The 16,208-nt window shown below is 61.0% G+C and overlaps 1 protein-coding gene across 1 annotated transcript in view; it reads right to left on the bottom strand.

Moving 5' to 3' along the window:
• The window catches only part of HSPG2 (heparan sulfate proteoglycan 2), a 76,941-nt gene that overhangs the window by 9,614 nt on the left and 51,119 nt on the right, over positions 1–16,208 (bottom strand). The window contains exons 53-80 of the mRNA XM_063145351.1: positions 15,854–15,989; positions 14,788–14,939; positions 13,954–14,092; positions 13,272–13,414; positions 13,013–13,148; positions 12,363–12,514; positions 11,650–11,779; positions 11,409–11,560; positions 10,898–11,039; positions 10,023–10,177; positions 9,769–9,907; positions 9,481–9,632; positions 9,119–9,257; positions 8,559–8,710; positions 7,790–7,928; positions 7,524–7,663; positions 7,211–7,361; positions 6,974–7,114; positions 6,462–6,596; positions 5,679–5,860; positions 4,894–5,086; positions 3,621–3,800; positions 3,190–3,450; positions 2,083–2,257; positions 1,650–1,747; positions 1,232–1,498; positions 809–921; positions 400–547 (exon numbers count right to left, since the gene is read on the bottom strand). Coding sequence (XP_063001421.1) covers positions 400–547; positions 809–921; positions 1,232–1,498; positions 1,650–1,747; positions 2,083–2,257; positions 3,190–3,450; positions 3,621–3,800; positions 4,894–5,086; positions 5,679–5,860; positions 6,462–6,596; positions 6,974–7,114; positions 7,211–7,361; positions 7,524–7,663; positions 7,790–7,928; positions 8,559–8,710; positions 9,119–9,257; positions 9,481–9,632; positions 9,769–9,907; positions 10,023–10,177; positions 10,898–11,039; positions 11,409–11,560; positions 11,650–11,779; positions 12,363–12,514; positions 13,013–13,148; positions 13,272–13,414; positions 13,954–14,092; positions 14,788–14,939; positions 15,854–15,989 — 4,342 coding nt within the window. The remainder of the gene's footprint in view (positions 1–399; positions 548–808; positions 922–1,231; positions 1,499–1,649; positions 1,748–2,082; positions 2,258–3,189; positions 3,451–3,620; positions 3,801–4,893; positions 5,087–5,678; positions 5,861–6,461; positions 6,597–6,973; positions 7,115–7,210; positions 7,362–7,523; positions 7,664–7,789; positions 7,929–8,558; positions 8,711–9,118; positions 9,258–9,480; positions 9,633–9,768; positions 9,908–10,022; positions 10,178–10,897; positions 11,040–11,408; positions 11,561–11,649; positions 11,780–12,362; positions 12,515–13,012; positions 13,149–13,271; positions 13,415–13,953; positions 14,093–14,787; positions 14,940–15,853; positions 15,990–16,208) is intronic.

Below are 16,208 nucleotides of genomic sequence, written 5' to 3'. Positions count from 1 at the left end.
GGCCTGTTTCCCGAGATCCTTTCAAGGGGGGCGGAGGGGGGGGACGCTGGGGGCTGAGCCCTTTCTCCTTCTCCCCTGCAGAGACCCCGTCGGGATTCAAACCAGCGACTGCCAGGCCAGAGAGCAGGAAGCCTAAGTGAACCCCCCTCACGACTGCCACTCCATCTGTGTGGCATTCACAGATTTCCCCCAAAATGCCCAACATGGTCCCGCTCCGGAAGTGCTGGACTGTGGGACAGGAACGCAGGGAGCTGCGGTCCACTTTGAGGAAACCTCTCCAGCTGCGTTCCTCTCCGGGGCCTTCAGCCAGCCCCTCTGGACGCTTCCCTCCTCCCCTTCCGGACGCCGCGGCAGAAGAGCTGAGGCAGGGGCCGAGGGGCGGCGGGGTGGCGCGCTCACCTCGCACTTTGAGCATGGAGAAAGCCGTCACCTTCCCTTGCCGGTTGGACGCCGTGCAGACGTAGATGCCGGTGTCCTCCGGCCGGGCGGCCGGGATGGTCAGGACGTTGCCCTCCAAGCGGACGCTCTGGGGGAGGTCCCCTTCCAACTGGAAGAAGGCGGAGGGGCCCCGGAGGCCTGGGTAGCTCTCTCCTTCACCCTAACCCAGCCCAGCACCGCCCCCCCCCCCGGTCTCCCTTCAGCTGCGTGCACAGCTCCACTGCTTGTCCCCTTCTCCTGCCCCCAGGGGCCTGTGCTGCTCCCCCCCTCCCCACCCCACAACAAGCCCGGCAGGCCCCTGCCTTCTCCCCGCCTGCCTGTCCGGAGGGCAGGCCCCATCAGAGGACTAAGCACCCCTTGCGAGAGCTACCTTGGTCCAGGTGATGTCTGGCACGGGGAACCCGGAAGCCAAGCATGGGAAGACCACCATGGACCCCGCGGAGACCTCTTTCACTTCCGGCTGGGCCGTTATCTGGGGGACGGCTGTGGGACAAAGGGGAGGCAGGTCTGTGAGTCGTGGGTTGGGGGGGGGTGAGAGATGAGAAGGGTAAATGGAGCCTTTCCTCCTGCCCCGCTGAAAGGCTTCTTTCTTTTTCCTCTTCCCTCCCCATTCTCTTTTCCTTGCGTGCCATGTCTTTTTAAACAGTCAGCCAGGGACTGTCTTGTTTTACTGACTGACTGTCAGCTGCTCCGGTAGCCTTTTTTTGGCTGAGGAGCAGTATAAAAGTGCTTTCAGGACATGAATAAAGACACGTCCCTCGAGGGACTGCCCGGCCAGCCAGCCGGCACTCACATTGGACGTGCAGGATGACGTGGGACTGGACGGCGCCCACGTTGTTGGTGGCCGTGCAGCGGTACTGCCCAGCGTCCGCCTGCTCCACCCGCTCGATCTTCACCATGCCGCCGCTGGCCAGCACCCCCGGGCGCAGCTGCCCGCCCACTTTGCTCCAGGTGACGCGGGGCTTGGGGTCCCCAAAGGCCAGGCATTCGAACTCCACGGCGCTGCCCACCAGCACCGTCTGCACCGACGTCCGGATGTTGATCATCACTTTGGGCAGCGCTGGGGAGATGGAGGGGAGAAGGGACGGGACGCTGGAGCAGGGAGAGGCGTTGGCTTCCTCCGGCTGCCCCCCCTGGAGGTAAGCCTTTTGACCACGGGGGTTGGGGAGCCCAGGAGCGTGGCTTCCCTCCAGCTGCCCACAGCCACTTACCCTGGATGGTCAGACTGACCCTCTCCTGGGCCTGGCCGGAGGGGCTGCTGACGCGGCAGACGTACACCCCCTGGCACTCACGGTCCAATTTCTCAATCCTGCAGGGATAAGCAATAATTATGAGCCAGACAGAGCCGGTCTGCCTTTGAGTGCTGCACTAGGAAGACTTCAAGCGTGGCGGCCCACACTGGCCTGTGGCTGTCTGCCTGTTGTTCCCCACCCCTGACTAACAGCTAGAGGTAGTTTCACCTCTGGAGGGTTTTTTTCCCAATTCTGCACGGCCCCATCCCCACCCCAGCACCTTCTCCTACCCGTTCCCCCATCACAGAGGCCTCCATTCTATCCAAATCCACCGTTCTCAGCTCCCCCCCAATCCCCCCTCCATCACACTCTCAGACGAGGGACCAGGGCTCCCCACGGAGCCCCCCCTTACCGGAGCACTCCGTTTTCAATGGTGTGGCTGGGGGGCAGCTCCCCTCCCTCTTTGACCCACTCGATCCGTGCCTGGGGGTCTCCGGCAACGGAGCACACGAATTCCGCTGTGCCGCCCACCGCTTTCGTGTCGCTCTGCGGGATGACCCGGACAGACGGTGGTCCTCCAACGGGGCCTGTGAATGTGGGGGGAAAGGAGAAAAAGTCCCCTGTATGGGAAATGCTCTTTACAGCCTGCCAGAACGTCCTCGCTCTGCACGTCTTCTTCTCCAGGCAAAGAGGAGTCCAGTCCAGACTGGAACGGGGCCTTTTTTGTGATGGCTCCCTTCTCCGGACAAAGAGTACAAACCTAACACCCGGTTCTACCCTCAAATATAATTCCATCCATTGCATTTGCACATGGGGGGGGGGAACGCTATTTCTAAATCCAGATGATGGCCAGATTTTAGCAGACTTTATCTTAGAAGAGAGATAACAGAGGGAGACGTATTGTGGCAACTTAAAGACTAACAAGTTTATTCGGGTGTTCGCTTTTGAGGACACGGCTTCCCTCTGGGTTTAAGAGAGCATTTGCCACTCATTATTATTTTGTATCATTTATTAGTTATTCAGAGTGTTTATTCATTGCTTTCCTGCCCACCAGGTACATCAAGGTGAGGCACAATTGCATAAAATCCAGTTAAACAACGTCCTGGTGGAAGCGCACACTTCCGAGAGGGGTGGAAGCAGCCGGACCTCCCTTGCAGGTGGCCGGGGTGCCATAGCGGTTAGGAGTGTTGGACGGGATCCGGGTTTGGGTCCGCTCTTAGCCAGGGAGCTCCCTGGGTGACTTGGGGCCCAGCCACAGACTCTCCGTCTAACTAACCTCACAGGGTTGTGGTGGAGATAAAAGGGAAGAGGAGGGCCATTGAACTTTGGGCTCCTTGGAGGAAAAGGCAGAATATCAGCTTAACAAATAAATACCTGAATAAAACCTTACAGTCCTGATGTTGCACCGTCTCCTCGTGACCTTGTTCGGAGCCCCGAAAATGCCCCCCCCTCCCCGAAGCCGCTGTCCTCTTGCCGCTGCTGGCCATTGCTTCTCCTGCGGCCTCAGCCCCCCACTCACCTTGCACCCGGACCCTGGCCAGGGCCTCGGCGGAGCCCACCCTGTTGCTGACGTGGCAGCGGTACGTCCCTGAGTCGTGGGCCGTGGTGGGGCTGATGTGGAGGACGCCGTCGCGCACCGTGGTGTGCACGGGGAGGCTGCCGTTGACCTTGGTCCACTCGTAGCGCAGGGGCGGCGTGCCGTGGGCCAGGCACTGCAGCTGCACCACCTCGCCGGCCCGTAGCGAGGCTGCGTCCGGGAGGACGGTGGCGTAGGGAGGCGCTGGGGAGGGAGGGGAGGAGAGGTCAAGGCCTTGGGCCAGGCCCGTTGGCGCCTCTGCACCTCTTCGCCCCCAGAGGACGGAGGGGCGAGAGGGGAGGAAGGCCAGGTGAAGGCTCAGCTGGAATCCAACTGCAGCTTGCCCCCCCCGTTTCGCGCTGCCCCCCACTTACTCTCCACGTCCAGCATGATGAAGGCCTCTGTGAAGCCGGCAGAGTTGGTGGCGTTGCAGATGTACTGGCCGGAGTCTTGCTGGGCCGCTCGGGGAATGACCAGGGTGTCGTTGTCGAGGCGGTGTTGCCAGGGCAAGGGAGCCCTCAGCTTGGACCAGTGGATGGTCGGCGTGGGGTCGCCTGGCGGGGAAAGGAGCAGCAGTGAGACACGGGTCTTCTCTGCGTTAAAGCAAACATCTCGCACCCTTACGGGGCTTCTCTTCCTGCGGACGCTCTCCGGGATTACAGTGGTCCGCAATACACGTGCCTCCCCCTCTTTGCTCAGTTTCCATTGTGGGGAAGTCCCACATGTTCCATCTAGTCAGCCAGCAGGTGGCGCTGTCACGTTACAACCAAATTCCGCCATCCCATTTAGTACTGCTTTTTCGGGGAGTCAAATCATGGCGGAATAAATCTAAAAAAAGGCAGGAGAGGCACCACTCTCGATCACGCTACATCAACACCGCATGACGGAGCCCACAGGGGCCCAGGCTGCCATGTAAGAACGGGAGCTGTCGACGTCAAGCACCCTTCGTCCCTAGAAGTGGGTGGGAGAGCGTAGAATGCACCCGGACGCTGCTCCCCCGCAGAGCCCCTGGGAGAGAGCTCCGTCAGGAAGGGGCGCTGTGACCTGGGGAGATGTTTCCGGGTCCTGTGACTGGCCCCTTTGGGGTCACGCACTGCGTCTCCGCTCAACCGTAAGGCGAGCGTTGGTTCCATCAGCGCAGAAAGGCCCTGCTCCTGTCCAAGACCTCCCCAGCCCACCTGGGGTCCCAATCCCACTCGCTGGGGATGAAACCCCGAGCACGGATCACGGGGTGCCGCTCCCGGTTTGTCTGCAATTTCCTCCCCATTCTAAAAGCCTGAGATGCCGCTGCTAGGCTCAGCTACTGGCAACGAGAGCTTTAAGCTACACTGTGCTGGCATTTGGGGGTATTTGGCCTCTGCTCCCTTTAGCCTTCACCCCCCACCCCCCTGAGAATGTGAACCTCCAGGAGCTTCTCCCAAATGGACGCTGGACCTCGGTCGGAAAGGGATTTAACGCCTCTGGCCTACACCACACCAGCCTTCCTCAACCGGCTGCCCTCTAGACGTGCTCCATGGCAACTCCCACCATTCCTAGCTGCCTTGTTCACTGGCCATGCTTGCTGGGGGTGATGGGAATTGCACTCCAACACGTCTGGAGAGCAACGAGTCAGGGAAGGCTTCCCCACAGACACACACACACACACACCTGTGGCAGAGCAACGCAGCTGGGCGGTCTGTCCTGCTACCACCGTCTGCGTCGGGTTCACGCGGATTTCCGGCGCCCCGAGTTTCCCGTGCACGGACTCCACGCTCACGTCCACCTGGGCCTCCGCCGTGCCAAGGGTGTTCTGGGCCATGCACACGTAGCTGCCGGCGTCTTCGAGTTTCGCGGATGAGATCTGGGAGGGTGGAAACAGCGGTTGGGGGGGGGAGGGAATTGGGGGGTGTAAGGTGAGCCAAAAGCCCTCATTAGTCTGGCAACCATCTTCCCACCAGGGGGGGGGGCGCGAGAGGTTTATTTTATTCATTTATTTGATTTATTCCCTGCCTTTCCGCCCCAAAAGTGTTGCCCAAAGTGTTAACCAAGGTTAAAATGAAACTTAGTTGAAACGATAAAAAAACAAATAAAGACCCACTACAAAAGAAATAAAACCAGCACCCAAAAGATTAAAAAAACGCTTCGACGACAGACCAGCTTCCGTACCGAAGCCCTGCCTGGTTAAAAAACCCCTTTGCCTGCTGGCAGAAGGACAACAGAGAAGGAGCCTCCCTCGGCACAGAGTTCCAGACCCTGGGAGCAGCCACCAAGAAGGCCCTCCTGTGTTCTCGAAAGCCTACAGGCAGGCCGAGAGGCCAAGATCCCTCCCCGACGAGCAAAGGGCATCCTCAGGTATGCTGCTCCTGGACCCTGGAGGTTCCACCGGGGGCAAGCTTCTTTGGCCACCGTGGCCCCTCTCGCCCCGCCCCACAGCGGCTGAGCCTCCGACCCACCTGCAGCACGGCGCGGCTGTCCAGCGGCATCAGCGTCTGGTGCTCCACCTTCTGACGGGCGCCCAGCTTGCTCCAGCGCACCAGCGCCCGGGGCTCGCCTGCCCCCAGGCAGTCCAGGCTGATGGATTTGCCCACCTTCACTCGCACGGGGCCCTGGGGCACCACCGAGACTGTGGGAGGCCCTGGGGAAGGGGGGAGGGAGGGATCAGGCCGTGGCGGCCACAGAGCCAGCCAGAGCCGGAGCGGAGCGGCCCGGCGCCATCCACGCCTGGCCAAGCACCCGTATTTGGAGGGCTCCGGGTGGGCCCCTGCCGCATGCGCGCCGCACAAGAAGCATCTTCCCACCTCAAGGGTGCAGAGCCTGAGATGCGCCGTTCCGTCAGAGCGCCCGCGCCCTCTTCCCCTCAACCACTGATCGTTCCAAGCGCCGGCGGATCATAGAATCGTAGAATCACAGAATAGCAGAGCTGGAAGGGGCCTCCAAGGCCATCGCGTCCAACCCCCTGCTCAAGGCAGGAATCCACCCTAAAGCAGCCCTGACAGAGGGCTGTCAGAGGGTTGACAGATGGATCGCCCCCCCCCTTATTCTAAAAGGCCCAAACGCCTCTCTGCTCAGCCTTCGTGAGCAGCAGGAAGAGCTTTTGGCTCAAACAGGTCGGTATTTTTGAACCCTCCCACTGCTAGGATGCGGCCCCCGGGGGAAACGGGTTCTGCACCCCTGTCCTGCCTCAAGAGTCCTCGCGGGGACTCCCAGGGGGCCTCAGCAGCAGCGCCCCCCCTTACCTTGCACCATCAGGTTGACCAGGCTGTTGGCGATCCCAAAGCGGTTGGAGGCCACGCACCGGTAGGCCCCCTGGTTCTGGGGCCGCGCGTTGGAGATGGTGACCACGGACCCGTTGGGGCTGATCCTCACGTTATCTGTAGGGAGCAGGGCAGAAGGTTTCGGGGGTCAGACCGCTGCTTCCCCTTGAGTTGGTGCAGCCTGGGGATAATAGGTCTTAAACCTGGGGCCTGATCCACGTGGGACCCACGGATTCGAGGGGAATGACCACATCCACTCGGACTGTGAAAAGTGCCCGCTTAAGACGCCTCGTCAATAACTGATACCGAAGCTCTGGGTGGGTCCCCCTCCTCTTCCTCCTCCTCCTCGGAGGGGAGCTGCAATCACGCCCCCACTCCTCCTGGGATTGAGGGGAAGGGTCTCCAGGGAGCTGACCGACGCGCCGCCTCTCCCAAGCATCCAGCCCAGCTGGTTCAGCTGCCCGGCCTCCGGGCAGGGCGGGGCGGCCGCCTACCTTGCAGCTGGTTGTTGGGCAGCTTCCAGGAGACCTCGATGGGCTGAGCGCCATCGTGGATCCGGCACCTGAAGGCCACGTCTGCCCCCCTGCGCACCGCGGTGCTGTGCGGGTCGATGGAGATGATGGGACTCTGTAGACCTGCGGGCAGAGACAGCACCGCCGTGAGGCCGCTGCGGCCCAGCGCGTGCGCAGCCACCCCCCCGCTCCTGCCCCCTTCGGGACCCTCAGACGTACGGGAAGCGGCACTGGGGTTGGTGGTGGCGCTGGCCAGGACGGAGACCACCAAGGAGGCTTCTTGCGGGGCGGCTCCACCGGTCGTGCGGCACACGTACTCCCCGGAGTCGGCGGGGGTGAGCTGCACCAGCCGCAGGTGGCCATTGGAGACCTGCGTGCACAGAAGACGGGGGCTGGAGGGGGCCTTTTCTCTCCTGATCTCCCCCCCCCCTTCTGCCCCAGAGCGAGCAGCGCTGTCTGTTCCCGCAATGGCCATCCGTCCTCCGACCCCGACCCTGCTCCTAACAGGGGCGCTTCTAGGTGGCCGTCTTACCCGGTGGCCGGCAGGCAGGGGCCCCTCCCGGCGGTACCACGTGAACGTAGCGCGTGGCTGTCCCGGGGCAACGCAAGTCAGATCCAGGTTGTGTCCTTCCACGACGGAGGGGGAGGAAGACTCGATCCGCAGAGGGGGAGCTGCAGGGGGGGAGAACTGCGGTAGTCTCAGGGCCAACCTCCACCCTGTCCTCTGGCTACCCAGAAGCGGAGAAACCAGAACGGGGGCCACCCAAGCTGCGGCCCTGCTTCCTTCCCAGGACTCACGATGGGTGGGGCTCTCGCCGTCTTGGATGGTGACCACCAACGCGGCCTCCTGGGTGACCGCCGTGCCGCTAACGCGGCAGACGTACTCTCCGGAATGGGCTGAGGAGACCTGTGGGACGCGCAGCTGAGTGCCGGAGACCTGTTCAAGAGGGAAGCGCGACGGATTTGCCCTCGTGTGTTTTGCCCCTTGTCTGTTTCTCTTTCTCTCTGCTCTTGTCAATTAGTCTCTCTGCGTTAGTCTGTCTTTCTTTTTGTCTGCGCTTGTGCGTGTTTATTTATTCATTTCATGCATTTTATGTCCTGCCCTTTTCCCTCCAAGGAACCCAAAGTGACGTACCTAATCCTCCTCCTCTCCACTTCTATCCTCACAACAACCCTGCGAGGTGGGTTGGGCCGAGAGTCTGTGACCGGCCCAAAGTCACCCCAGTGGGCTTCCCTGGCCGAGTGGGGACTCGAACCCGGATCTCCCGACTCCCAGCCCGACCCTTTCGCCCCTCCGCCCTGCTGGTGTGCGATTCCTTCCCCTGGGCCTCAGAGCCCGCACCTCACGCCGACCCTCGTGGCCCCTCTTCCCCCGGATGAGGAGCCAGGTGCAGCGGTGGCAGGAGGAACTTGGCAGCCCCAGGCACAAAACCGCAAGCCCCGCGCCCCGCACGCCTCCACCCCGGCTTCCCGGGCGCCGAGGAACACCTCCCCGCAAGGCTCTCCGTGCCCCTGGCTCCCCACGCCCCCAGGCCTGCCCCGGGGGCGGGCAGCCTGCCCTCCGTACCTGGTGGTTGGCGGGGAGGGGTCCCCCTCGCTTGAACCACGTGACTTCGGGCTGCGACTGGCCGGCGACCAGGCAGTTGAGCTGCAAGGTTTGTCCCTCTGCGAGGGAGGTGGACGAAGACTCGATCCTCACCGGCGGGACCACGCCGGAGTCTGTGGGGGGAACGGCCGGGTCTCTGTCAGCAGGCGGGCTTCTCTCTCCGTCACCCACAACCCTGCAAGCTGCGGCCGGATCCGTTCCATTCCTTGCTACGCCGGACTAAGCCCCAGCACCGGTTTCCGCCACGGGTGACCCAACCAAGTCCGTGTGTGAAGCACGAACGAAAAATGCAGAGGGTGGCTTGAGCATGTGCGGCGTGCACCCTCCTTTCCTTCACCTGGCAGGGCGCCTCGCCCGGAGCTCCTGATCACCCTCAACCCTGCCTCAATGGCTCCCTCAGGCAAGAGAAGAGAGATCCCTGTTCTCCCCCCCCGCCCCCCAGGAGAGGGCTCCCAGGCTTTCCCCTGCCCTCCATCGGCCAGCCCTACGGGGTACCCCCACCCCCCGCAGGAAGCACGTACGGTGAGTGGAACCCGAGCCACTGGGGATGGAGACAATCACGGAGGCCTCCAAGGGCCTGTCTCCGCCGTTCACGTAGCAGACGTACTGTCCTGAGTCAGACGCCGAGGCCTGCAGGATCCGGAGGTGGGAACCGAAGATCTACTCACAGGAAGGAAAAGACGGGCGGTGAGAGGGCCATTTTCCCTTCGCAAGCTCTCTCCATCCTCTGATGGCTGCCCTTGAGTCCAGATCCTTTTGGGGGTGGGTGGGTTGATGGCTGCCCTCGACAACCCCCCCCATGCCGTCTGCGGCCCCGTTCTCCGCTGCCCCCCCTCATGCCCTGGGGCAGAAGACCTCGGTCCCCCGGTCCCCCTTTCCTTACCTGGGCATTGACGGGCAGGGCGCCTCCTCGCTTGTACCACTTGACCCTGGGCTGGGACTGACCCGCCACCAAGCAGTTCAGGTCCACGGTCTGTCCCTCCACGACGGACGCCGACGCGGTCTCGATCCGTATTGGGGGGGTGACGCCCACGGCTGGGGAAGCCAGAAGCAAAAGGGGTGTGTCGGGCGGGGGGCGCACGCGCTTCTTCAACGGCCCACGGGTGTCCTCCCCCCTCCCAGCAGACCCCTTTCCAGGGGGCAGGGTCCCCGAGCGAGCACAGAGACTTACAGTAGGAGGAGCCCGTGCCGCCCTGGATGGTGACGATGAGGGAGGCCTCGTGGACGGCCGTGCCGTTGGTGACGCGGCAGACGTACTCCCCGGAGTCTGCCGCCGAGGCCTGAGGGATGCGCAAGAGGAAGCCGGAGACCTGGGGAGGGGGGAGGAAGGAGACAAGACGAGGCGTGAGCAGGGGCCGGGAACGGCGTCAGGGCGTCGGTCGCCTGGGCGAGGGTGTCCGGTCTGGGCGCCTGCACGAGCCATACCTGGTGACCGGCGGGGAGCGCGCCGCCTTGCTTGTACCACGTGACCCTGGCCTGCGAAGTGGGACCCGCCATGATGCACGTCAAGTCCAGCGTGTGGCCCTCGGAGGGGGAGGGGGACGAAGACTCAATGCGCACCGGAGGAGTCACGCCGGCGGCTGCGTCAGCCACAAAGGAGGGAAGGTTTATTTATTTGGCATTCATTTATTTATTGCACTTCTATACCGCCCAACAGCCGAAGCTCCCTGGGCGGTTCACAAAAACTAAAACCATTCAAAGTATAAAACAAACAGCATAAAAACATGATATAAAATACACATTAAAAACTGATTAGAAACATACCATACATGATTAAAACCTCTTTAAAACATCCAAGTGTCCGCTGCGCCGCAGACCGTGGGGGGCCAGGGGGCTGGCGTGGGCACCCCCCTCCCGTCTCTCTCCCGCCTTCCTGCCTCACCCAGCTGACGTTGGACACAGTCAAAGGACCAGAGACTAACAGCCTGAACTATAAGCCTCTTTTAGCTTGAAGCCCAAATTCATTTCGGAGACGCTCTCCGGGGCCAGGTCCCAGGGATGGATGTGGCCGAAGTCAAAAGGCGAGGGGACATTTCAACGTTTTAAAAGGCGGCAGGGGGAGAACTGCACCAAAGCTGAAAAGCTACCGACTGGTGGTCAGGAGAAAGGGGACGGAGCCCTCCGGGGAACTCCAGAGGGTTGGATTGGGACCCCGGTTTGGAGGTCCTGCGCCCCTACTTGGCAACGCGCTCCACTAGGCCTCCGGCTCCGGCTGCCCTGAGAAGCACCAGGGCTGCGGATTCAAACCCTCCCACCCGTTTCCCCCACGGCCATCCGTTCCGGCGGCCGCCCCGACTTACGGAAGGAGTTGATGCCGCCCTGCTGGACTGTGATGAAGACGGACGACTCTTGGGCGGCTGCGGCGTAGTAGCTGACGCGGCAAACGTACTCGCCGGAATCCGCCGGGGAGACTTTCACCAGCCGCAAGCGGGACCCGAAGACCTAGAAAGAGAACCTCGCTCTGGTTACAGGGCTGGCTGTGGCCAGGCGCCAGGACCTTGCCAGGTGAATTTGGAGAAGCTCTGAAAGGGGTCTCCTCAGGGGCCAGTCCTTGGAGCCATCGAGCGTGGTATTATCTCGCTGCGACTCTTGGCTGCCTCATGCCAAAGCGCTCCTTCCCCAGATCATTGTTTAGCTGTGAACGTCTGAGATGGGAGGAGACCAGCAGGTGCTCTGCTGCTTAAGGCTGGACAAATGCAGGGTTCGACTCCTCTCGAGAACGCCCACCGGAGCTCCCAGAAGACCCCCCCAGCCACCGGCCAGTGGCAGCGCTCGGGTCCGCCAAAGGGACCCTGGGTGTGGCTCTTGTACCTGGTGGCTGGCCGGCAGGGCGCCTCCACGCTTGTACCACGTGACCGTGGCCTGGTCCTGGCGGGCCAAGACGCAGTCCAGCTCCAGGGTCTGCCCTTCGGCCACGTGAGGAGAGGAGGCCTCGATCCTCATGGAGGGAGTGATGCGTAAGGCTGGAGGGAGAGAAAAGAGTGAGGGCCCGGGCCGGCGGAGGCCCACCCAGGGCACGGTCCCGGCCCCCCTGCGGGAGCCAAGGGCTTACGGGAAGAGGAGCCGGCGCTGGAGACGATGACGGAGGCTTCTCGGATGACGGAGTCCAGGCTGAGGTGGCAGACGTATTCGCCCGAGTCTGCGGTGGAGGCCTGCGGGATGCGGAGGTGGGAGCCGGACACCTGCGGTTGAGGAACAGGGAGGCCCGCTCAGTGAGCCAAGCCGCCCGCTAGCAGGCCGGGCCATTCGTCCATCAGGCCCGAGACGGCCTCCTCTGCCTGGTGGTGGCTGTTCAGGGACTCATGCAGAGACAGAGGGGTATCCTCAGCGACTGAAACCTGAGGTGGATTAACTGGAGAGGCCAGGGATTGAACCCGCAACCCTCCCCCGGCACAGGAGGTCCTCTACCCCGGAGTCACAGTCCCTCTCTTGCACTGGCTTCCAAGGCGGGGTCTGTGTGCGTGTGTGGGTGCCCATTCTGCTTGCCGTGTGCCCGCTTGACTACCTCATAGCAGCCCAGGACGACCATGGAGGGAAAGCGCACGGCAACCTAGCTGCAGAAAACCACTGCGGAAACAACTGGCAGCAATCTGGCAGGGAAGGGCCCAGGTTTGCAGAGCGATCGCCAAATCCTGCCCGGCCCCGACCCTAAACGAGACATCTCGGAAAAGCCAGAGAGGAGCCCACGGGGGCCAGCCGGGGAACAAATCCCCGAGCCCAGCGGCCTGACCCCTTTGGCTTGCCTGAGCTGGACGCCTCCCGTACCTGGTGACTGGCCGGCAGGGAGCCGCCTCGCTTGTACCACGTGACCGTGGCCCTGGTCTGGCCCGCCGTGACACAATTCAGGTCCAGGGTCTGTCCTTGAACAACGTTGGGCGAGGAAGACTCGATTCTCAGCGGAGGTGTGATCCCTGAGGCTGGAAAGGGAAGACGGGGCGTGGGGGATAAAGGGGTGCCTTCCGCCCCCTCCTCCTCCTCCTCCTCCTCCTGACACCGTGTGATTTCATCGTTCCTATTTTCTCTCACTGTTTCCCTACACGTTTCTTACACCCACCCGTATTCCCCTTACAGAGTTATATTGCTTTTAAGAGACCTCATCGCTTATTATTTTGCCGGGTTTTCTTTCTGGCCCACAGCGTCCCGTTTGCGCTCTTACACGCTGCAGCCTGACCGTGCATTTGAGCGCCTGAGTTGCTCCAGCGTTTGCAACCCCTGGGCGCACCCGTGCTTCTTCCGCCATCTCTCGCTTTGTGCCGTTCCGTTGCACGGCAGGCAGCCGTCCACATTTCACTCTTGTGCCTGCCTCCTGGCGCCTCTTCCTTACGTCCCCCACCCCACCCCGCCCTGCCCCGGGACGTTGCACGTTCACGCCTCCCTCTCGGGCGATTTCCAGAACAAAGAGCTGCTGGGCTCACTTTGGGAGGTGCTGTAAACGGTGACCACGATGGAGGCCTCTTGGACCACTCCGCTGTCGCCCTCGGCCACGCGGCACACGTATTCACCAGAGTCCGCCACCGTGGCCTCAAGAATCCTCAGGTGGAAGCCAGAAATCTGAAAGGGACCGAAAAGCCACTCAGACCTACAATAAGCAAAATGGCGCTAAGGGACGAGGAACAGGGAGGCCCTTTGCCCAGGGGCCCACATGCGGCAGGAGGCAGAGCCCTAGCTCCATACCTTGTGATTAGCAGGGAGCGGGCCCCCTCGCTTGTACCACGTGACCCTGGGCCGCGCCTGGCCGGCGATGCGGCAGTTCAGGTCCAAAGCCTGCCCCTCAGTGATGGAAGGCGACGGAGATTCGATCGTGACTGGAGGGGTCTCTGAGGAGATAAAGCAGAGACCCTTTAGATCAGGCGACAAAGGATCTGCCTAGCCCAGTGTCGTTTCCAACCAGGGACAGCCAGATACATCTGAGAAACTCGTCAGCAGGGCCTGAAGTTGTTTGCCCCACGGCGTCTAGTCCTCTGGTGGGGCAGGAGAGATTGCTCCGAGGTAAGGAACGGAGCCCCGAGCCCCCCAGAGTTGCCTTCCTGCAGTGGGCGGGGCCAGAAGCAAAAGGGGGTGGGACCCAGGGAAGGGGAGTGGCCATCTGGGGGCTCTCTGGGGGCCAGAGAGCTGTGTCTGGCCCCCGGACCAAAGGTTCTGCACCCCTGCTTTGATGCTTGGGATTGGGTTAGATTCCCAGCGTTTCTCTTACACTCCTCCTCTCCCGGCAACCGCGGCCAAGTCCCTGCCTCCTCCTCTTTGAAAGGCCCTACCACAGAGGCCATCCAGCCGCGCAGGGGAGGAATTGTGTCCGCCTCGGCCCCTCCCGGCTCTTCCTACGGGAACAGGGCCTGAAGCTCCGCTCCAGCCTTACCGGGTGACGGAGCGTGGCCCTTCTGGACGGTCACGACGATGGACGCTTCTCTGGGGCCGCCTCCGTTGCTGACCCGGCAGACATATTCACCCGAGTCGGCGGCAGAAACTTGCAGGATGCGCAGCAGCGGCCCGTAGACCTGGGGAGGAGACGGCCAGGTCTTGTGCCCGTTGGGACGAGTCACAGGGAAATGAGATCTCCTTCCTATCCTCTTACCAGTTCAACCGCTGTGCTTTGCCCTGAGTGACTGATTATCTTCCATATTTAAACACGCTTACAATCCACGGCTCATCCAAGACACTCACCAGCCTCTCTCTCTCTCTCTCAGATTAACCTACCTCACAGGGCTGTCGTAAGGATTAAATGGGAAAAGAGCAGCTAAGGTCATCACCTGGAGAAACTTGGAGAAACGGCAGGAGACAGACACCACAGAGAGGAAAAGGCAGGATGCAGAAAGGCTGACGACAGACAGAGACGAGAGACACAGGGTGGGCAACTTGCAGCCTTCTACATTGCTTGGACTACAACTCCCATCAGTCCTAGCCAAAAGCATGGGAGTTGTAGGGCAGAACACCTGGAAGGCTTCAAGTTGCCGACCCCTGTAATAGAGAGACAGGCGGACAAATACGGGATGCCGATAGAGAGGCAGATCCAGGGCTCAGAATGACTTAATTCTCAGTGTCTGTCATTTGCACCAGTTGGTGGATCTCGGGATCTAGTGAAAAACCAAGTAGATCCCACAAGCCTGACCTCTGCCCACCCCCTCCTGGAGGGACCGCTCTGCACCCAGGGCCAAAGGTGAAGGTAGCCTCCTGGATTGGGGAGGGTCCGCACCTTGTGATTGGCTGGCAGGGCGCCTCCTCGTCGGTACCATTTGACTGAAGCCGTTGAGTGGCCGGCCACAACGCAGTTCAGATCCAAGGTCTGCCCTTCTGTGACCAAAGAGGATGACGATTCGATCTTGACTGTCGGCGAAACCCCTGAAGCTGCGAGGATAAGCAGAGAGAACGGGTCACAGTTTGGATTTGATGTATTATTTATTTACGGCTCTCTTTTTACCCCACCCTTCAGACAGCGAGGCTCCCCAGAGTGGCTTACAAAGTTAAGAAATAAACGTGGTCCCTTGCCCGCAGGCTTGCAATCTAAAGAGACACAACACGAAAGGAAAGGGGATTGGGAGGGAGGAGGAAAAAGCAAAACTCAGGCAATGAATTCTTTGGATAAGCCCAAACTAGGGGTATCCAATGAACCCAATGGTTAAATGGATGCCTCCCAGTGAGTCCGCAAGCAGGGCAGGGAGTCAGCAGCCACCTCCCCTCCCCAATCAACCATCATTCTGAGCAAACGGTCGCCTTGAGTGCCACTTTTGGGTAAAAAGGCTGGGTATAAATCAAATCAATCAATAAATAGCCTCTGAACATGGAGGCTATTGCTAGATTGATTTTCCTCTTCTTCCATGGATTTCCGGGGGGGGGGGGGGAAACCTGAACTAGTGGCAGTCATCAGACTTTAGAGCAGGAAGTATTAAACGTTAGCTAAGCACTGTGTAGACCTCCTCAGGTGGCTTAAAGATGCTCAAAAAGACAGAAGGTTTTGTTTGGATAATTTGGGGTGTGTGTGTGTGTGTGTGTGTGTGTGTGTGTGTGTGTGTGTGCAACTATTTGTCTGTGTCTGTCTGTGTGTGTCTCTATCGGTGTGTCTGTGTGTTTATCTGTCTCTATGTCTCTGTGTGTGTGTGTGTGTAAGAGCCTTTATTTACTTATTTGTGGCACTTACGCACTGCTAAACATAATAAAACCCCTCAGCAGTTCACCACAGGCCTAGCGAGTCCGTCGCTTGGTCACGTCACCCCCCAACTGTGCCGTCACAAGCCTTAGCAAGACGAAAAGGTTTTCCTTGCCTCGCACGACGACCACCTCGATCTGGGCCTGGCCCACGCCAGCAGCGCTGCGCCCCACGCACAGGTACACCCCTCCGTCGGCAGCCTTGATCGAAGGGATCACCAAGGTGGCGATGTCCGTCCGCTCCGCGTGGGACTGCAAGCGTGGAGGAGAACCATCGGAGAGAATTCAGCACTGCCCCACACACCATGCCGGGGAGGGGGAGGGAAAGAAGGGGGCACAGTCCCACCCCATGCAGAAGGTGCCCCCAACAACAGGCCACCATCCACTGGCAACGGGGACAACAGGACGCTTAAATCCCAGCAAGGACGCAAGCAACAGGCCAGGCAGGGAACGGCCTCTGATGGAGGTTGT

Source organism: Elgaria multicarinata, chromosome 20, assembly GCF_023053635.1.
Source record: "Elgaria multicarinata webbii isolate HBS135686 ecotype San Diego chromosome 20, rElgMul1.1.pri, whole genome shotgun sequence".
Classification (NCBI taxonomy): domain Eukaryota; kingdom Metazoa; phylum Chordata; class Lepidosauria; order Squamata; family Anguidae; genus Elgaria; species Elgaria multicarinata.
The sequence above is the reverse complement of the archived record's forward strand: the minus strand, read 5'-3'. Positions and strand labels throughout refer to the sequence as shown.